The sequence below is a fragment of the Rhipicephalus sanguineus genome, chromosome 10 (genome assembly GCF_013339695.2).
Source record: "Rhipicephalus sanguineus isolate Rsan-2018 chromosome 10, BIME_Rsan_1.4, whole genome shotgun sequence".
Classification (NCBI taxonomy): domain Eukaryota; kingdom Metazoa; phylum Arthropoda; class Arachnida; order Ixodida; family Ixodidae; genus Rhipicephalus; species Rhipicephalus sanguineus.
Window position 1 is genome coordinate 63,233,325 of NC_051185.1, and position 22,206 is coordinate 63,255,530.

Sequence of the window (22,206 nt, forward strand, 5' to 3'; positions counted from 1 at the left end):
CTGTATAGCAAGAAGTGGGAAAGAGAGGTGAGAGGGTAAAAGCCTAGCCAAGGCAGGGCCATGGAGCTAGGTGCGCTCCAGTTCTGCTGTTACCCAGCATTGCGGGACTTGGTGCCTGTGGTGCAGACTGCCCTAATTTTTTATTGGTTGCGTGATTTCCGTGGTCGCTGTTGGTTGATGAGCGTACGAGAAATTTTCAGACACTAACGTAGAATTCACTGTAAACAATATGCAGTCACAGACAATGTACTGTGACTACCCTAGTGCATACGGGCGATAGACGCTTATCGTATTCTAAAAAAAAAAAAAAAAGGAATGCATCAGGAAATTGTATGCTTTGAAATCGAATTCAAAACCGTAACTGGACGGCGTTTGTCAACAGCCTGCCACGAGATGGCGCAGAAAACGCGCGTTTTCTTTTCTTTCTCTCTCTCTCTCTCTCTTTTCTTGTTCCTCGTTTATGTGGCGCACTCTATCCTCTTTCATTTCCCCTCCCCCCTCCCCCAAGACGCTGCGCCGTGCGGCCGTGCTCCCGACAGGGCTGCAGAAATATAAGCGTCTCTTCCTCCACATAACCACAAACAACTCAGTGCACGCGTCATTTTCATCTTTTCGGACTCAGTGGAGAGGCCGTGAGTCTAGTGACAGCATGCATTCGACGTTCTAAAAGCTCGCATGCGTCGCTAGACGAACTCGCGAAGTTGTCACAGGTTGTCATTTGAGGCATGAACGACAAATGCGGTCGTGATAGCCGAGCGGAACGTCTAAAACGCGCACGATGCACAGTGTACGGACGACGACATGTGTATATTGACGGTGAAGTAACGAACTCAGCTTCCGTGAGCGCGTGTGTTCTCGCTCATAACCTCAAACCCAAAGCGGGGCGATCGTGGAACTCCCGCCTCTCTCCCGTGCTGCTGATAGAAAACGGCAGCTGACTGCGTGTCACCGGCCGCTCGCGATGATAAGGCAGTTAGGCCACTCAGAGCGCGACAGTAAACCGCAACGACAGTGTGATGTATACATATATCTCTGCGTCAAGTGTGTGTGTGTGGCAGACATAAAATCAAGGTACAGCAGAACAATAAAAAAAGGACTTTCTTAAATCTTGGTGTACTAAATCCTGCGCTTAATGCAGCTCCACTACCGTGAAACCTAAGGAAGTGCGTAGCACAGGCACCCTAGCGATTTTCTTGACAATCGCGCGCTTGCCGAGGTGGTGGCGCCCTCTCTTGCTTGGCACGGTTATCAGCGCCGCATGTTCCAGAAGCGTTCTTCGCGATTTTAGGCAAATTACTGCAATTAATTCTTGGTTATTTCTGTCGTTTCTATTATTTTAGACGTTGTTAGTTTATTTTGCACTAGTTTTGGGTATTGTTAGCCTTGTTTTAAGCCCGTATTGACTGCTGCGTGACCATGCGACATGGAGCGGTTAAAAAAGAACAGTGCTGCAGGCAGTCTTAAAGCACTCTTCTGCCAGGTTTGTACTGCATAGTGGGCACATAAGCATTTCCGCTCTCTCCATCACGCGGCAGTGTCTACACTAACACGTGTGGATAGTGCTGTTCTACATTCTGTTGAATGAACATAGGCCCAGCTGAGTTTCCATTTGTGTGAGGGACGACCTTACACACTAAGCACATCCTGCAGGACATAAAGGTTTTTCCAGTCCAGTCTTATAATTACATTTGTCCCCTATGCGTTCCTTTTTGTTTTGTCTAACAAAAAGACGAGCCCCTCCCACCATTTCTTGCTTTCGTTCCGACTGGATACATGTGATTAGTTATTGAAATAATAGTCTGAGTAGAATGACAATAAGAAATGCAAGTGATATCACAAGTAATTTTGTATGTGCAAAAAACTGGTTGATGCCAAGGGCAAAAGTATGTTTAGGTGCACCGTGTGTGTTCATTGTGGCTCTAATAGGGATATCTATGCTGTTGCAGATGGGTCCACTCCTCCTACAAAGCATCCAAGATGTTGCGTGCTTTGGAAATTGCCAGAAATGAATTGTGCCAACTTCCTAGAGATCGTTCACCTGTGTAGGGTGTTATGTCTGTTTAATCTCTTATGAACACAAAATTGTGACAGTGATATGACAATGTTTACTGGCTGCTGCCTTGGATCTGTGATCTTGAGTCAAGTGAATTTGGGTACTCCCTTCTTGCTGTTTTAGTCTATTAAAAATTTTAAGAAAAGAATGGATTTACCTAAAGTCGTGGGCATAAATTTGGCCCATCTTGATAAAGCATTGATTTAGGCTATGTAGTTTGCAACCCATACTGTTGTATCTGTTCGCCAGCGGAAATGTAGCTGAGAGAAGGAATCTTGTGGATTAGTTACTGTAACACTCTGTAGCGGCATTTTGCTTTTGTACTGCAGAAGGTTAACAGTGATCTTGAACTATGTTTACTGTGGAAATCTTGATTGCTTCGTTTGCATTTTGCCCTGTGAAGCATTGTGTTTTTGTGGCGTGCTTTCACATCTGCACATTCTTGAAATTATTGTGCATCAACTCTGTTTACTTTCATTCTGCTCTTGTACCAACCAAAGAACAATCATTTTCGAAAACTGCTTAACTGCGACACCCTGAAGCATGGTACCATTTTTCACTGTGCTATTTCTTCCACCATTTCTAATTGGACTAAATTTTTTGTTTCATTTTTTTTATATTGTCTCAGCTTCATTTCCTTAATGTTCTTTATTGCTTTTCTATATCGGTAGGTGCACTTGATGGGTTATGATGTGCTTGATGTACTGTGATGCCTAAAATGAACGTACCGGTTTAAGTTAATGAGCACATTGTGCAGGGAAAAGTACATTAATAATTTAGCCATCTCAATGCAGCTTTCCAGATGCAGATTTGACATATAGCTTTCATTTTCAATCAGGATAACAAGTTTTATGTTGAAATAAAATTGAGTGTCCACACATGGGAAGCGGGACAGTAGCCCTCACCGCGGGACTGTCCCATGAGTTGCGGTATGGGTGGTCACCAGTCCTGTAAGTGACTGGGACATTTGCTTGTTAAAAAGTTACTTTTTATTATTGTGATAATGTGAGTGAGCTCGTTTTGCAGAAATTCTGGTGTCAGCATCGGGTTCATTAGTTGTGATAGAAAAATCAGCGTTGTCCTTCAGCGAAAAATCGCGATAAATGACAAATAAAAAATAGAAGCGCACTCAGGCCTTCTGCGTGGCAAGCAGGTGCTCTACCACAGAGCCACGCCAGTGCTTGACACTGTTTCATAAAAAAAAAGAAACCCTATATAAGTTTTATATGGTGCGAGGAATCGCATTAGCACATGCAATATTGCATGGCAGTAGCGTATAACCACAACAGGCATCGTGCCATGTGAATTGCACAACAAGTGGGTGTCTTAAAGGGCCACACAATGCAAGGCACTCAGCCATAATTAATCATTATCATCAGCAACAGCATCAATAAAGCGTGCACCTGTGCAGATCGTGGCACGGTTGAGGTGTCCACTGAAGCGAAGCTTCGCTAGCAAATGAGAAGGCGATATGAACAGATCCTGATGACATTATCACATTCTACTCTTCAAGGTAAAGCTCAAGTGCCCCGAGTTTTTCTCTTTTGTCATAATGAGTTCATTCAAGCAATATAAAAATGTTAGCAGAAAGTGGGTAAACTGAGCTTGTAGTTATGGGGAAAGAATACATTCTGCTATGCACATAAATGTGCCTGCATGTTTCACGGTCAAAAGCAGTGATGCACTTGTCAATGTAAATGCTTTTTTTAGTGTATACCAGTTTGTTTCATATTAACTTGTTTTACTTACATTTTACCTTCAGTGCCTCATTTGTTCAAATATAGAGTTATGCTATTGCTGTCCTGAATTTTACAGATTCTTCTATGCAAGGATCCAGTGGAATAGTTTAGTTGAATGTTTCATGCTTATCGTAGTACCGTAAATGGAGACATTTGTGGCTGTTAATGTAATGTCAGAATTGCTTCCGAATCAGACTGATGTACTGGCTGTAGGTGTTCTCATGTATGCATTCTAGCATTTACGTGCAGAGAGTTGAGAACTTGTGAGACACATGTATATGGTCGGTGCACTGCAGCAACTTGACTAACGTGTTTGCGTAGGCCAAGGGTATCACATAATTATAAGTGCAGCTATTCTTTATTGCCTGAGGCTGATGCCATATAGTTTGTAACACATGATGAGCATTGCCTTCCCCTGCTTCCTGTGACATTGCAGGTTCCTTGTCTTTGGCATCCCCGGAGCAGTCCCCTTCATTGGTGACGGTACAAGTGGAACTGCATTCCTGCCAGCACTGCAGCTATGTGACCAAGAAAAAGGCAGATTTGAAGAGACACCTTCGCTTGCACACGGGTGAGCGCCCCTTCCAGTGTAACGAGTGTCCAGCTGCATTCACCCAGAGAACACATCTCATGGATCATGTGCGCGCCCACACAGGAGAGCGTCCCTTTTCCTGTGTCCACTGCACTGCATGCTTTAGGCGAAAGGACAACCTCAGAGACCACACGTTTCGTCGTCATGGAATGGAGATGCCATAAAGGTCAGTGGCATAGAAAGCTTTTTGTGGAGGGAAAACGAGGGTTGATAGATTACATTTCTATGGGGTAAGTTAACTATTGAAGTTCATCAAATGGCATTTGGATGCATGAGAAATTGAATTTCTTGCAACCAGGGCTGGGCAGAGATACTCGGAAAAGTATTCCGGAATACAGATATCGAAATACATGGACCGTAAGCTTAAAATACAGATACTGAGATACATTTGCCTTTAGCGTAACGGGATATTTCGGAGATACTTTTGCAATATGACGAAAAAAGTATTCCGGAATACAGATACTGCAATACAGATACTAGAATACTTCTTTTTTATTTCAAAGATGCTCGTACTCCGCAACGACATTTATAAGTGCAGCATAATGGTGTAAATATTGTTGCAGTGCATTGAAACTTTTACTTTACTTGTTTATTACAATACCCTCAGCGCCATGAGGACATCACAGAGGGGGGGGGGGGGGCTTACAAAGTACATAATTAGTAATAATGACATAATCACACATACCCATCGCAATAAAAAAGTACACTATTTCACAGCAACAGTAACAAGCATTGGGCACCGCAATCGACATGCTTAGTGACAACTAAATGAGCTATGCTAGAAATAGCATAGTTTAAGCAAATCACTCGAATCACTAATGAACGCCAGTGAACTAAGAAAAAGTATACATTTACTTTGCACATAAGATCAGCTTTGCTGAGTAGGTTGCTTTGTTCGCTTCTGAAGCAGGCTGTCTGCTAGACAGCGTCGATTCGGCCTCAGCACAAGACTCGCGAAAGAAAAACAGTCTATCTAGAGCTGCAGACGGGCACAAATTCGTGTTATAGTGAATAAATACCGCCTTCATAGCCGGATAGCCCTGGAGCGCGGCGACATCTCTTCTCGGGCCATTTAGATTCCGAAACACTTCCTACCTCACGTGGGTTGTTCTGACCGCTCAGAAACCCAAGTCGGTCCCCATCTTCGGAATCCTCAGCCGTCTATCCCGGTCGACGCCGGGTCAAACGAATGAGGATTCCGCTGCCCATATATGCCGGTCATAATTACACACGCGCAATGGAGCCCTATATGCCGAAACTGCACAATCCAAAAATTGGCTTCCTAAAATCACGTTCTTTGGGGGTGAGAGGGTGTAAGCCCTCCAAAGTTCCTCCTGCAAGCTCTCTAAACAGACGTGGAATCAGGCACAGCTACTCAGAGCGCCCCATCAGAAACTACAGCAAGCACTCGTCGCCTGGGCCGAAAGGGTCACTCTTCAATAAAGGTGTCACCGCCACCGACGCTGCCAGCACCCATTTCATCAAGCCGCGCCAGGCGAAGTCGCCTCCGGCGGTGGGGGAGCCTGGTGCCACAAAAGACCGTTTCACGCTTGTTATCAATTAGGAACGCATCCTGACACGCTGGAGAGGTGGCTGAAAGCGCGACAAAGATAGCCATCTTCTAGTCACTTCCGCCGCGACTATGGGAACTGCTTTTAGAAGTGCCGCCGCTTTGAGAAATGAACGCACGAGAAGCATTGCAAAGCCTCTGTTCCAAGGCGGTATCCGCGCGGGTGGTCACGAAGTAATGGCTTGCCACCCGAAAAAAAACTAGGCGAGCTGCACTGGCCTTGAGAGACATCCACTTTCGTCGGCAGAGGCCGACAACACTGCCTCCGCGATTCTGCCGTCTGCGGCGTCGCGCGCTTTACCACATGGGCCATTCTGCGCATGAGGAGAAACCATCGCTGCTCTTTCTGTCGGCGACCGACGGCGCGCCTTTCCTTAAGAACAAATGAAAAAAAAAACGTCATACCCCTTTGGAAACACGCGTCAACTCTTTTCCGAAAAAAAGAAAATGTAACGAGATACCCGTGTCCTACATTTTATCGCGATACAAGCGATACATCGTAAAAGTATTTCACTACTGAGATACAAATACATTTTTCAAATGTATCTCGATACAGAAATACAGATACTCAAAAGTATCTCTGAAATACTATCGCGATACTCTTGTATTGCGATACTGCCCAGCCCTGCTTGCAACATATTACTTTTCCATTTTTTGTATGTCCACTGCAATGCATCCTTTGCATAGAAACCACACCTCATGGATCACATGTTCTGCATCGTGCAAACGAGAAGCCATCGATGTAGGGTGACCGCGTTTCTACTTGTGGAATGTGGGGCATGCTGGGGGGGTTTGACACAGCACGGTAGCAAATTAACTACAGTAAATTTTTTTTTAACTGCTCACAATGAATGTTCGCTTGCGGTATATTTTGCCATCTCTGAAACAGGGGAACAGAGTACTAGCTGGTACAAGTTAAACTTGAATTACATATCTGCCTAAACAAAACTATTTTATACATTACTGTAATATGCTCCAACACAAAACAATGTTACTAATATCAACGTGTAATTCGGGAACTGAAAAAATAGTCACTAACAAAACAGCTGTGGCTTAGTTTACATGCTGCTAATTGAGAGCCTGGAAAATACTCAACACCGCTTGTTTTGCTTTCTTGAAGTTTCTATAATTGATGCCAGGAAGCATGTTCTCCACTGCCATGAAACGCGCTATTAGCTGACCTCCAGAAGGTTGAAGTGCATGCATCCACCTCATCCATAAACAGGCTGACCAGATGCAACTGAAGTCAAGGTATAGTGTTAAATTGAGGATTTTCACATTTTTTGCGAGAAGCAGGACAGTAGCCCTCACCGCGGGACTGTCCCGTGAGTTACGGGATGGGTGGTCAGCCTACATAAATTTTAGTGGCCTACAGGCTTCCTTTGAAGAGGGGGAGCTACACCTTATTAATATACAAGTAACCACACAGCCGAGCACCACTTTTGGGAAACTCTCTTTCGGTCAGTGAAAGTGGGAGCAGCCGCATGCACTAGGAATCGAAGTTGGTGCCCCCGGTATTGAAAGCAGGCGCTCTGACCACAGCGCCATTCTGCGATTTTCAGAGGTGAATGCAGTGAAGGAAGGTGAGCAGGTGTGATCCAGAATAATGTGCCTCTCCTCCTCTATGCTATCTGTTGTGGAAGTGTTTATTATCGATAAAGCGAATGGCTGAAGGAACTTTTGTAACCCGTTAAGGAACACAGCTCACACAGAAGTAACCAGGAAAAATGAAAAAGAAAATTTAAATTGAAGAGACTTCTACCATTGTATTATGGGGATGTTCGCACGTCTGTGACTTGCATAGACCAAGTGGTGAAGGTCGCATTCACTTGCGACCTTGGAAGCAATCAGTATCGGGTAAATACAATTCATTATGAACTTGGTCATCCTTTGTGTTTCAGTTTTTCTGTTGTGCTTTTGGCTCAATGGGACATCAAAACAAGCATCGACCAACTAACTCCATTTATTTTCTTTTTACTGTGGTATTACCCAAGGAACAATCGTTTCATAAGTGCATTTAAATGTTGCTGTATTCTTTCCCGCCATTAAAAATAGCAAAATATGGACTTGGATGAATTTTGTTTATATTATGTCATGTTAAAAAGTGCGCTGGTTGAGATAAGGCACCTGCACATATGCATTAAGAGACATGTGAAGCACCTGCAATCGTGTGAATCACCGATGTGAAGCTCTGGTGCTTACTTTGAATGGGCTAACAGAACCAGTGTGAAAATTCATGTCATTGTAAAATGCAGCAAGATCTTATGAATATTTTCTTCAAATTAGGCAAAACCTTAACGAAGACTCTTGGAATGTTAGAGCATGTGTGCGATGTTTAAGCAATGAGTAAAGAGTTTTGGTTGGAAGTAAAAAGCAAGGTGTTAAGGGGACGTTTCAGATATCCTACAATGCATGACCTTAGTGCAAACGATCCCATAAGAGGCGTTTGGTGACAATGCTTTAGAGCCGATGTAAGAACTCTGTTGTATCTTATGGTGATTAGTTTGAAGGTCAGTAAACATACATATTTTATTTGTAACTCTGGCTTTTAGTTTTTCAAGTCATTCACCCAGGTTTCCAGGCAGAACTTGTGCGTCACTTAATGCATTTGTTATGCTCATCATATGAATACTTTGATGTCTACAATGCATCTAGTGCTATGGTAAGTTGATGTGTGCATTGTTTAATGTAAGACATTTAAATAGTTTTCATCATTTAGGCATGCCAAGGTGGCTTTGCAAATGTGGCTCCAATGTATAGCCATTACAGTCATTCAAACTAACTGCTATAGTAGTGATGACGTGCAATATTTGCTTTTGTCGGATCATGTAAGGGAATAAAACATTATCTGGTGAATGAGTCACCTTTTGTTGTCTGTAGTATATCATTATGCTTTCATTGAAGCAAGGTGAAAACATTAACAGGAAATGTGCAAAGTCTGCCAAGACACTACAAACTGTGATGCTAATGGAACCCTTGAAATTTTTTTTTGCTTGCTTTTTCATATTTTCCTTTTTTTTCATTTTAAGTACTTTCACTCACATTTTATTTCGTATGCTTCATGTCTTCAGTGTCAAGGATTCTTTTTATGTGCATTGCTCAATACGTACTTCTACGTGGAAGAAAAGTACGATAATTCGCTGAATGGTCTAGTGTGTAATCTAGTGCCACATATAAAAATGAGTTTGGCTGTTTCAGTATGGTATCTGAATTGCATCCAAATCAACCCTCTGTGTGTATTGGCAGCAGGCTTTTGCATGTAAGCATAGAATTTATGTGCAGATAGATGGCAGCTTGCGTGAGACCATTGGTTCAGTGCAGTGTCGCCACTGCACTAACATTTCGATAGGCCAAGGTTATTGTGTACCTCACTTGCCGGTGCAGCAGCCCTTGATTGCCTGGTGCTACAGTCTGATTCTGTGTAGTATATGACACTTGGTTTGCATTGCCTTCCTTTTCTCCCTTTGGCTATGCAGGTTCCTTGTCTTCCACATCCCTGCAGCAGTACCGTTCAGATGTGTTCGTAGACAGCGGACTGCATTCCTGCCAGTATTGCACCTATGCGACCAAGAATAAGACGCACATGAAAGTGATTTCAACAAGACTGAAGTTGGGAACACAACAAATTCATTCATGTTAAAGTAAATATGTGTAAAGCATTCGTATTGAGAAGTGGTAATGACATTTATTAGCAGGAAAGTTATGCAAGACATGCATCCCGAACACATGACAAAAGACAGTGGTTTGCAAGTGATGTTTAAGATGAATGGCTGGTGAGCGAATTGTGCTGTATTACTTGTCAGTAAACATGTTATCTAGCAAGACCGAGGAACCAGAATTGGAAGGAAACGTGAACTTCTTGTTGGACTAGAAATGTGCATCTATCCTCAAGATGAATGTATAGACAAAATAAGACCGACTGCAAACCTTTTGCTTTATAGAATGGTGCTGAGCGTCTTGATGCAATCTGTATTTTGTGAAGGAAACTGCTGGCATCACGGGAAACATGTCAAGTGTATTAAAATGCTTGCATGCCAGTAGTTATTAAACATGTTTTTTTCTCTCCTTGTGAAACGCATATCTGTGATGTGCTTTAGCATTGGGCTTTGATACAAAATGAGGGCTCATATATTGCCATTGGAACTTATTTAGTTATTTACTTGCAAAATACACATTGCGGCCACCACGGTTTCCGTCCAGCTCTCATTTGTGGCTGTGCATATGCTGCCAGCTTCTGATTAAGCACAGTGGGCAATTCTCGAGAGCTTGCAGACGAATATCATGAAAAGAGCCCTTTCACCATGGCCACAAGCCCAATTTCCTTCGAAATACTCTGAAAATGTCTGACTCTGATGGGGCTTTGTAATTTTCGCCCACTGTAGTGGGTGCATGAGCAATCTTTGTTAACACAATGTTGCAAATGTACTTTGACGTCAAGTTGCAGGCATTATTTTAATGTAATGGCAACAATGCATGCTGCTCGGCAGTGTACGACAGGCAGCCTGAGTCCGCGATGCTTGTGCTGAAGTGTATGATCCGGAATAAAAAAAGAATTCTGCAATTATTAGTTTTGCTGCAGATGGCTGATTGTTTTTGTCGAGGACATTTGACAGCACAACAAAAATGGCGGTGTGGAGTGGGGCTCACAGTTATAGGGCTAAAATTTTGGTTGCTGTTTGAGATGGAATTTATTACCTGCGTGATCTTTCCTTTGCTGTTTCATTTTACTGCATGGAAGCGAAAAGAAAGAGAGTGCTAAAATAGATCCTTTTAATAATGAGCTGATGTCATCAATATGGCATTAGCCACAAAATACACATCAATATATCATTAGCCACATTGATGACAATGGGCTGATACCAACGGGACAGTCGCGTTGGTGTCAGCGGCATGTGGCTGTCTGCCCTTGCTCTGAAAGTAGTTAGAACCGCAAAGGGGCACAGCTATGGGGGTGTACTTGGGGGATAAAGCCCACCCACAACCCCCTTAAACGTTTACAACGTTTACATTTTGCATGTGTGTATATTTGTGCACACATACAAGCGCACATGAGGTCTACATAAACAGGTGTCGGACCCCTCCTCCCAGAAAAAGTTGCCGGCTCTGCCCGGCCCTGAGCATGGCATTACTTGCCTCACAGTGACACTGGCCAACCACTTACGCTGTTAAAATTATGGTTAAAGCAGCGCAAATAATGCGGACAAAGAAGGAGCCACAACGAGCGCATACCAACTAGCCCAATTGTCGACCTTGCTGTTAAAATATTGAGAGGACCAATACTTATAACTGACGTCATATCTGACGTTTCTGCCCTGGTCATCTGTTGAGGAGCAATGAGACTCACGTTAGGGTGGCTAGCCGCGTTGCATGAAGGCCTACTTGGGCTTTTTCAAAATTGTCCGCTGCAGGTGTGCCTGTGCATTCCTCCACTCTTTGTCTTGCACCATTTTTTTTTTTTCATTTCCATGTTTTGCGTGCTTACTGACTTACACATGCCGACTTTTCACATTTAATGCCATGTTCGTGCATCATTCTTTTGGCTGATTAGAACAAACATAGTAAGAGTAGAATAATTAAAATACACCTTTACTATACGTCAGCTGGGAGACATTTACAGAGTCCATTGCAGTTCCTTCTTCCTTAGCAGTACTTTCTCCCTGCACGTCTTAAGCTTGGAAATGAATAACAAATTACTATGAGCACTAGGTTGTGTGTGAATTATTGTAACTGGCTCGTGGAAGCATTGGCAGCTCAAAACGTGATAGCCACGTCGCTGCACACGTTTTGTATGCAGTGGTCACGAACATAAATCACTTGTTTTGGGCCAACACCTCTGCCTTCACGGAACTGGACGGGACGTTTGCGTGCCATGGCTGGCTGCGTGTCTTAATTATCTGTCCTAACATTTTTTGTCAACCATGCCTATATAACACCGGTGGTTGCATAACTTTTGTGGTTAACATTGGCCGATGAGCATGTGAGAAACTTTTGTAAACTCAATCAAACGAAACCCAATTTTACGAAGTTCCCAATGTAACGAAGAAATTTTCTTTCCCCAGCAAAGGTTCATTGTTGTCGTCGACCCGAATTAACGAGATAACCAAACCCAATTTAACAAAGGTTTTCCTGAAGCAATTGAGTGAAGACACAGTGATTTCCTTCTGATTTTTTACGGAGATGGGTTTTTTCTGGTGTGCACCCCGACGCTATCACCCTAGTGCCTTAATCACGACTCTAGCTTCTTTAAAGCAAAGGCCTTAGATGCTTCGTCAAATGCAAAAATTGACCGGCGTTCTGCATCGGCATTCCACGTCAGCAGCGTCAACATGATTGATGCTAAATTCATCATCACATGATGACGTCATCACGATGTCACATGTCGTCGAAATTTTTGACATCATGATGATGTCACTGTGACCTAACATGGTGATGTCATCACATGACGTCATTGCTTGGTCAGAGGTGGGCCGATCCCAGAGGCAGTGCAAAACAAGGTGAGGTAAAGAAAGCTTACAATGCCTCTGATCCTGAAGGCATTGCAAAACCATGTTAGTTGCTGAAAGCTTTTGGAGGAGTGCACAGGAGGTCAAATACATCGACTTAGAAAAAAAAAGAAGAGTATGGGTTTTGCCTTCGAGTCTACTGAGGCGCATACATAAGGGACACTGAGTTTTTTTCGTGGTTTATGTGGCAGATAGCACTGATTGTCTTCCCACAACTTTCTCGCTCAGAAGGGGAGTAGGCAGCTGTGTGCTCAGAACCGAAGAACCAAGGGACCCTCGTGAAACAGGCGAGAGTGCACCGTTCCAATTGAGTCCTGGATCCCACTCGTTGATCATCTTATTTGAGAGACCAATTGAATATTTTATTAAGGTAAAAGCCTTAGATGCCTCATCAAACGTGAAAAGTGACCACCGGCATCAACGCAAGTGGTGCAAGAAATCAGCATGACGTGAAGCCATCACCATATGATGTTACCATGATGTCACAGGTCGTCAAAATTTGCGATGTCATCATGGAGTCGCATGATGACACCATCTCATGACATTGTCACTTGGTCAAAGGTAGGCTGACACCAGAGGCATTGCAAAACCACGCTGGGTGCAGAAAGCTGTGGGGGGAGAGGAGGGTGGAGGATCAATACAATCGACTGTGAAGAAAAGGATGGCCTTTGCCTTCAAGTCATCTTAGGCAAGTTCACTAGGGACCGCGTGACTTTTCTCTCTCTCATTCGCTCGGCCTATTCGCACAGGCGAAGACACACAATGTGTTGCGTGTCTTCGCCTCTCTGTAGCCTGTCATAACTTCACGTGGCTGTCTACCTGCCCTGCATCGCCCAGACATGGTGCCTCCTAGGTCCAGGCGCAATAAGAGGACGACATGGGAAGATTGAAAAGTCCACTCTCACGAACTTGTCACATGTGCAGGTGTGGGTTCCAGGCGAAACCAGTGCCGTATGTGGTAGCATTTTGATGTCGCTACGTCAAAATGTTTTATTTAGAAGAACCAAAAAGTAACTTTCTCGATTTTACCAACTTTCCAATTTAAAGGGGCCCTGCAACACTTTTTCAGCATGGTCGGAAAACGCTGGTTTCGGTAGTCAAGGCTCCTGAGCACATGCGAGCCAAACAATAGGGAGTTTTCGAATAGGGGCCCCAAAGAAATGGCGTCGAGGCCACTGCGCATGCGCGAGACCCAAACAGCGTTCGGGTTTTGCGTTGGGGACGCTATTTCTCGAATTTAGCGGGAGCCCCAAAGCCTGCCCCAAAAACTTTGTGTCAAACAAACATGACGGCACCCACTGAAGCGACGGCTCTTGGCCAAGACTAGAGTAACCTAGAATAGGGGGGGTGTTCAAAGCGCCGCAGACCCTATTCGAAAATTCTTAGCGCCTAGCTGCTTGACCCAAAGCGAGCACACGCAAAGGGCTTTGGGGCCCCAAACCTTTGGGGCCCCTATTCGAAAACTCCCTATTATAGCACAGCACGTGGCCTGGAATTTACCATGAATTATTGGTCAGCTAGAAATCGTTCCCTCTTGACAAATGATGTTTTAAACCCCAAGTCCACGGCCATTGGCTGACTTACGCATCGTGAGCTGCATAGTTACTCGACAGCCGCGGGATGCCGCCACGTGCCCGCGCGCTCGCGCTGACACTGAGGGCCGCGTTCGATAAAAAAAAAATAAGAAAGTGCTCAAGGTCATGACTTGGTCATGACGCGCGCTGACGAACGGACGGATCTTCATGCCCCCTTGTCATCCTCCCCCTCACCCGTGTAGCTTTCAGCGCTCTCGCTGGTACGAAAGAAGAGAGAGAAAGCGCTTGAAGCGTGCGAAAAATCCCTAGCTGTAACTCCTTTCGTACTTCACTGATTCTAAAATTTTTTGTGGCAGTAGATTCGTGAAGCAATAAGATCCTTTAATAAAGTCATTCGATGATCACTTGGAAAAGTGTCGCAGGGCCCCTTTAACGAAGAGCGTGGTCGTCACCCACTTAAATCGAGTTTCAACTGTATACAATTCAATGCCTCAGACCATGTGCTTCGACTCGCCCACCGTAGCTGTCCGATATTTACACATGCTTATACCGTATTAAAAAAAACAAAAGAAAACGGAATGCATCAGAATAATGTATGTGCGTTCAATCAAATTCAAAATCGAAACTGCACGGCGTTGTCAACAGCGTGCCGCGAGACGGCGCAGAAAGCGCACAGTTGTGTGCGTTTGTGTGTATGTCTGTATGTGTCCATGTGGTGGACGCGCCCACCAAGGCAAACAAGGCGCCACTTTCGTTTTTCGGAGTCATTCGAGAGATCGTATTTTCCGTAATTCTTGCAGCACCATCTGTTTGACATTCCGAAGATGCACACGCGTCGCTGAACGAACTCGCGAAGGGGCCAATTGAGGTGTGAGTGACAAATGCGGTCGTGACAGCCGCGGACAGCGTATGCGGACGACGACGTATGTGCATTGACGGTCAGGTAACCAACTCAACTTCCGTCCTGCGTAGGTAACGTACGGCGTTTGTTTTCTTTGCAGTGGGATGTCATTTGGATGCTGGCCGTAACGGCAAGAATGCGCACGGACAAAATAACCGGGAAGACACCCTGCACATAATGTTCCCTGTGTGCCTTTTTAGTGCTACCAGTACATATAGAACATGCGCTTATTTGGAAAACCGGCGCGAACACGACGGAAGCACAAGACGAGAAGGACACAGGACGAGTGCTGTCTAACTGCTGAAGTTTGTGTTCAGTTTTGTTTCAATGAACTTCAGCGCTCGTCTTGTGTTTCCGTCGGATTCGCGCTGGTTTTCCAATTATGCATCTAACTCACCCACCTCTCAACCCTTACTAAATCATGCTAAACCAACAAGTCCGCATTGCTAAAGCAAGGTGTGGGAGCAAGATAGTTGGTATTTCATAATTGAAATGTTCAGCGCCAAAACGTACACAGCAGACAAAGAAGCAATAAGGTAGACGAGCGAGTAGCCATAATCTCGTTGACCTTATTCAGGTTTAACATTGCTTTGTGATCCTGATCGAACTGTAGCGATGTGTATCCCGTATCCTCTCCTGTCCGGGTGCCTTATTAGCTCTTCTACCAGCATCTAAGCCATGTAATGCCAGCGAGCCCCGTCTGCCATACTTACGAAAGGAATGTTAGCTCAAGGAGGAGAATAGCTGCCAAATGCCACTTTTGAGAAACCGTGATAACCCTTAGAAAAGCGCCCAATATTCACATTCATAATTAAGTCAGTGCCACATTATGAAGCGATTTCTTGTCAAAGGTGCACTTATGTGGAGCCTCAGTGTGCTTTTTCATTTCTCATTGAATATTGGTACTTCCAACAACAACTGGGCAGTTTGTTAGTTAATTGTTGGGGTTTAACATCCCAAAACCATGATATGATTATGAGGGACGCTATAGTTGAGGGATCCGGAAATTTCAACCATTTGGAGTTCTTTAACGTGCACCTAAATCTAATTAAGTACACGGGCCTCAAGCATTTCACCTCCATCAAAATGCGGCCGGGATTCGATCCCGCGACCTTCGGGTCAGCAGTCGAGCACCATAACCACTAGACCACCGTGGCGGGTTTGGGCAGTGTGTGCAGAACTGACAGTTAGGCGAGTTGGTACTGTTTCATCGTTCTGTGTGAAACACTAGACAAGGACGATTAAGAGACCGAAACAACATGAGCGCAAACTCTTGACTGGTTTACTAGAATCGAGAACGACGCTTAAATACATCATCATTGCAAGCATACGTGGTGGTAACTAAACATGTGGTTGTGTCGAGACGCCGTGATCCGCTATCACATTTACATTTTAGTGTTCAACAAAAAAGCAGCGTCAGAAAACCTTAACGACATGTGCTGCACTGGAAGTCAAATTCTTGATCTGGTAATGAGATCGAGGCCTTGCTGACACACTTATCATCCATGTTTCTTATATGGAATGCCTCTATCAATTCTCTGTTAATTTGTTGTCTCTCTGTCGACAAAATGCGTGTGTCTGCCAAGGAGGGAGTGCATCTGCAGGAATTACAATGGTCGACCTGGTGTGTACGTGTGGAATTTCGAAGGGCCAACTCGTGTTTCCTCAGTCCGGTGTTGACACACCTCCCAATTTGTCGGACGTATGACCTGCGCAGCCAAGTGGAACGTGGTACACCACGCAACACTCGGTTGTGCCGAACGGGCGTGGTGTACTGATTTTGCATTTTTGTGCTTGTGTGCCGGTGGACATTGTTTAAAATTCGAGTGTTCAGAGATGTTTTGACACCTGGTTACACAGAGATCAGTGAGAAACTTACAAAGCATGCCCCTCCGAAATCTGTGGCGTGGTAGTGAAGGATCACAAAATTAGAGCTTCGCCATGACCACTTAGTGATGAAGCTAAGTGAAAAAGTATGGCTTCAGAGGTGGCTGCGCTTAATCACGGGTAGCTTCCTTGATACAAACTCTGTCTGTTGCTCTAACTGCTTACGTGTTTCATTTAAAAAACCAGGGACCCTTTAATACGTTTTTTTTTCTTGTATGCTGAAAAGGAAAACTATTGGACCTTTGTGGTAAAACGTAGGGGCATGTGCGGTCAAAGTTAGTGCAAGCTTAAAGGTGAACACCAACGTATTTTTTACCACATTAGGATATTGCCGTTTTCAAAGAGCATTGTGTCCTCTAACAAAGAGGGTGGCTCAATTTGCTAAGAGACTTGTCTGTAATCTTAAATTCACAAAAATTGATGTGTCGAAACTAAAATGTTTGGAGGCTTTTTGTACAGTGTACAATGACGTCACATTATGCCACGCCGTATTGTAAAGGCGTGGCATAATGTATGTATGATTCCAGCTCTAGAAAATACAGTGGTGGTGTCATCTGATGCTGGATCGAACTGTGTCGTCCTTTAGAAACTCGACAGTGACAATTTCAACGACTGTTCATGCGTGGAAAGATCGCCGTTCGTGCTTGACCTGCTGCTATGTCATAAAACCAGTGTGGTCTGCATTCAAAAGCACGATTACAGATTTGGCTAGCAGTCTTTAAAATTAATTTTTAGAAAAATGAGATGACTTGCAGCTGTATTGTTTTGCACGTATTGTCATAGTACCGTAGAGAACACACACTGAATATTTTCTTGAGGTCAGTGAACATGAAAAAGTTGCCGGAATTCCGCTTTAACCCTTTCCCTATCAAGCTTTTTTGACCAGCAAGGATACAAAAATGCAGATTTTCTTATTTACATAATTAATTCTGTCTTGAAAGAATTAAAAAGAATATTTAAAGGTGCTTTATTTGCATGATACAAGCAATACATTTTCCTAAAAATATGGAGGGGATTGGCCTCACTGCACTGCACCACGAAAAATGCACTAACCACTCAAGTCTTCAGTGCAGAAAATGTATCTCTGAAATTAAAAAAAAAGCACTGGGACAAAAAAGCCAGTAAAAAAAAAAGAGAAAAAAAAAAATTGGCCGCGTATCTGCGTGCTTCGCTGCAAATGTCGTGTAAAGACAATAGAAGAGGCGCTGTGTGAGATATGGACGCCATCTGGCAATACGTCGGGAAACATGAGTGCTGTGTTGCGTGCTGGTAGTCCCGGCGCAGCAGCAGGCGAAGACCGGCGGTGACCAACGCGACCGGCGGGGACGCCAGCCAGCCCGAAAACGCGGTTTGGCGCGAAGCGCTGAAGCAGAGAAACGTCCGCACTCAACGGGTACTCTCCACACACTCTTTTATTGACACGTCGCCTGAGTAAAACAGGAACGCCAGAGCGGCGCCCATAACCGGCAGCCTGAAGGCCGCCCACAACGCTGCTTTTTCATTTTTAAAATATTTTTTTTCACCTTCTTGGCCTTCTCAAAACTAAAGTTTTTCAACACCAACCCATGGCATTCGTACAGTGCAATACAGAACCGAAACCGAAACACAACAATGAGCTCGTGCGAAGGGCACGGAGGAAGGCAAATTTCAGCGCAGTCGCATTTTCAGCTTTGTTGAAACAGCGCTCACTAGACGACGACGAAGTAAAAGAAGGCACAGGACAGGCAGCGCCTGTCCTGTGCCTTCTTTTACTTCGTCGTCGTCTAGTGAGCGCTGTTTGAACGCATACCAACTCGCTCAAGCTTCCATTCTTATGCATTTTCAGCGCAGCTTAAGAAACTAGGGTCCTTAAAATTACGTATGTATGCATTTTCTATTAAAGGAACACGCCTCCTAATACTTACCTAGTGATGTTGCACCTCAGATATGCATGATATTTACTTTTTGATCGACAACGTTCACAAGTATGAACAGCCGTACCAGTTCAAGACGGCTGGCCCTTGGGCAAGTGGTTCAACTTTGGCCGAGTGGCTGAATCGAGGGACGTGCCGACAAACAGAAAGACAGACAGAAAGACAGACCAAAATTTCTGCGTTTAAGTTCCCCAAGAAAGACTATCGTCTTTAAAACTTCAATACACCGGTGGGGTGTTTACATCTATCGGCGTCTACTGCCTATACGTCGAGACGCACTCATCATCCACATCCGATGATTTAGAGAAAATACGCTGCTCGGTGTAGTCACTGCCTCACTCGCAGGAGAGCTGATATTCTTCTTCATTCGACAAAACTGCGGCAAATAAATGTTTCTTTTTCCCCTCTTTTTTTTTCCTAAACGGAGCTGTTGCCGCCGCGCATGTGCCGCTCGTGCACAGATGAGGATGCCATTTTCTAATTCTCATTACCAGACCCAACTCCTTCGCTGACTAAAGTGCATGCTTTGAGTGCCTTTGTAATTTTTTTACTGTGCCATCTGTTCAAGCCAAACATAACATAGCAAAATGGGTCAGGGTAGCTTAACTACGGTGCCCCCAAATGCTTCTTTCAGCGTGGACGAGCCCTGCCCGTCATTGGTGGGAGCGGTACAAACCGTGTGAATGAGCTCAGCTCGTCTTCGGTTGGGAAAAGGTCCATTGTTGCATTTTTTAATGCCTGTTAAAGGAACGCTAAAGTGAAAAAAAAATAATTAGGTTAGACTAATAAACTATACAACGAAAACCCTAGTGTCATTAATTTCACCACGATAGGTTTATTAATAAATAAAAAAATCAATATCAAAAGCTTCACTTAAATATTTCAAAGTGTTTTTTCGTACTTTGGTCACATTGGCTCAACGAAACTTCCTGAAACTTAATATGCCAAGTCTTTGGCTCCCTCACAAGACAACGTACTTCATTTTTACTGTAAGAGCTGCCTAGGCCCTAGTAGACGCTGCCAGAATCTATGACATCACGGCGAATGGTGCGAAAACTTCAAGGTGGTGTCGCTGCTCGCATTTACTTTTGGCACGTTATCTTGCTTACCAAAAATCTTCTCGTGGAAAGCATGGTGGTTTTGGTATTGTGAAAGAGGAATTTTGCTAATACGACAAAAATCTTTTTCTTTTTGTTGTCCCTTAAAGTCTAGGAAGCTGTGTAGTACTTTCATGTGGTTGACACTGTGTGCATTTTCCTTCCAGCACCAAGGAAAAGGGGATCGACATCACTTTGTCATTGTCATGCTGTGGAAAACGTGCTTGGGCAAGCTGTACAATCGTGCTGCAACAATTTGCTTCAGAATGACTGCATACCCACAAATGCACGCAGGCGATAACTTGTACCACTGTCCATGTGCCTCATCACAGCAAAGCAAACTTTTCCCTTTTTTCACTGGCCATGATTGACTCACTTGCCTCACTGGCATTAAACGAAATCATAAGATGAACTGTGCAAAAACATAAAATAATCTTCACAAGTGTATTCATACAATTGATACATCAAGGATTGCAAAACGTTATGCTAAGAAGTAGATTCAGAAAGACAGAAAATTGGGCACGGAAGTGTGTTTCCTAAGTTAAAACATGAGAAAGGATGTGAGATTTAGTGGACCAAGACGTGATACCGGGGCTGTTGTCTGTCATTCTTCTACTGGTTGCTTGTTTTTGTGTTGTCTTTAATTACAACAGCATCGTATCGTTGCAAAAATGCCTTCTCCAATATGTAACTGCCCAAGTTACGCATTACTGCCTTTAGAGAGTAGGGTAATTGAACAATTACTAAAATGTGTTAGATTGCTTTTGCAGTATTTCTCTACCAAGCCTAACATCCCAGCATAGAGAATGAGCTAGCTGATGCCCTTTAGTGCATCTTTCCTTGTCTTATTGTGATTCACCAGCAACAACACTGAAAATGCGCTCCATGTGTCCGCAGGAAAGCAGAGCAGCGTTACACTAAGATGTGTACAGAATTGTGTTTACTCAATGACTAAATTCTTACTACTTTGTTCACCTTGAAATGTGCCATTTCATTATTACTGTGGCTTAAACAAGGCACTCCTGATAGGTCCAGCAAAAAGTGAATGCTCCTCATACTTGAACATCTGATGACAACAGCTTAACAATGAAAACCTTTTTCAGTGCGTAGAACTTTGAGGAAAAGAATCAGACAAGGTATATAGATATAGACAATATAAAGATAAATAGATGTAGAGGGGTGGTCAAAAGTTCGCTGGCAACCCTGCCATAGGAATATATGGGATAACAGCCTGTGAACTTTTGACTCCCTATGTACATAAAAACGCATGTGTTTTACCACCCTGCCCAAGCAGCCAACTTTATCCAATGTGGCCATCGTTACGAAGCTGTAGCATGACTGGCTCAAATAGTCGGCCAACACGGAGCACTAAGATGATGAAACAAATGCCAGGAGCACTGATTTGTTCTAGCATTCGCATCCTATAGGCTGCTGCATGGCACGTATAAGATGTTCTCTTGTGCGGTAGCTGCCAAGTAAAAGCATTGATCTCTCTTACTTCGTTCAGCTCGTCTCATCAATAACGTAACATGTTAAGTGTAAATAAGTAATAAAAGCGTTATATCACTTGCAACACTAAAAGGAAATGTAATTGATTATGGGTGCTTCATTTTGTGGAAGTCTAGTTGATGCGAAGTGTAAAAAAGCATGTGGTTGAACTGTGACTGTTCAGGACGGCATTAACAGTGATCTCTGTGCTCTTGCAGATGTGCCCATTCCTTCCAAAAAGCATCCAAGATCTTCCAGGCTTCAGATGCCATATGTGCATTGTACTTGCCTCTTTACAGAACTCATTATACTGTACCTTGCTACATTGCGATTTCATTCTTCAGAAATTTACAATTGTGATGAAAATGTGACCATGTTTACTGGCTGCTCCCTCTGATTAGTTATCTTGAAACAAGTGAAATCGGATATTTGTTTTTGATATTGTTAAGAAAAGCAATGGACTTCATTGTAGTTTCCCCAATGAGGCCTGTGCCTTCATGGAAATGGCAGTATACGGGGCTACAAGGCTTGTGCTGGGTGGCCTTGAGTAAGGCTTTTCCTAAAATGGGCATACGGCTGAACAAATATAGCTTCTATGTTACAGAGCCTTCATTAACGGATCCCATCTGTGTGTACATTTTACAATAAAAGTTTTCTAGCCTGTAGGGCATAACCAAATGGTGAAAAGAAGAAAAAGATGTCAAACTGTCGTAGAGTAAATGGTGAAGTTGTCGTCTGTCTTTGAACTTACACAGAGAGTGATCACTACTCTTTATTTTTCATAAAACTGCACGTTAGAGCAGAAGTTCTCAATGTTAAATAAAACTTCAAAATGACAGACTGATGGGCTAGTTGGTATTGCATAACTCGGAACAGTAGCGCAAAAAAATCACACGGACGGCGACAGGTAAAGACGGGACACAGCGCT

The 22,206-nt window shown here is 43.8% G+C and overlaps 1 protein-coding gene across 7 annotated transcripts in view; it reads left to right on the top strand.

Moving 5' to 3' along the window:
• Positions 1–618: 618 nt before the first annotated feature.
• LOC119371996 (uncharacterized) overlaps positions 619–22,206 on the top strand; it is a 97,504-nt gene continuing 75,916 nt past the window's right edge. The window contains exons 1-5 of one of the 7 annotated variants that reach the window (XR_007417827.1): positions 619–787; positions 1,947–2,153; positions 4,229–4,363; positions 4,448–4,550; positions 9,431–10,525. Coding sequence is in view for 1 of the 7 variants with exons in the window: in XM_049419971.1 (XP_049275928.1) it covers positions 726–787; positions 1,947–2,042; positions 4,229–4,363 (293 nt within the window). In the remaining 6 variants the exon portion in view is untranslated. Of the gene's footprint in view, positions 788–1,404; positions 1,481–1,946; positions 2,154–4,228; positions 4,551–9,430; positions 10,526–22,206 lie in introns of those variants that run through there. The other 6 variants (XR_005179395.2, XR_007417828.1, XR_007417826.1 and 3 more) reach the window with 6 other exon arrangements.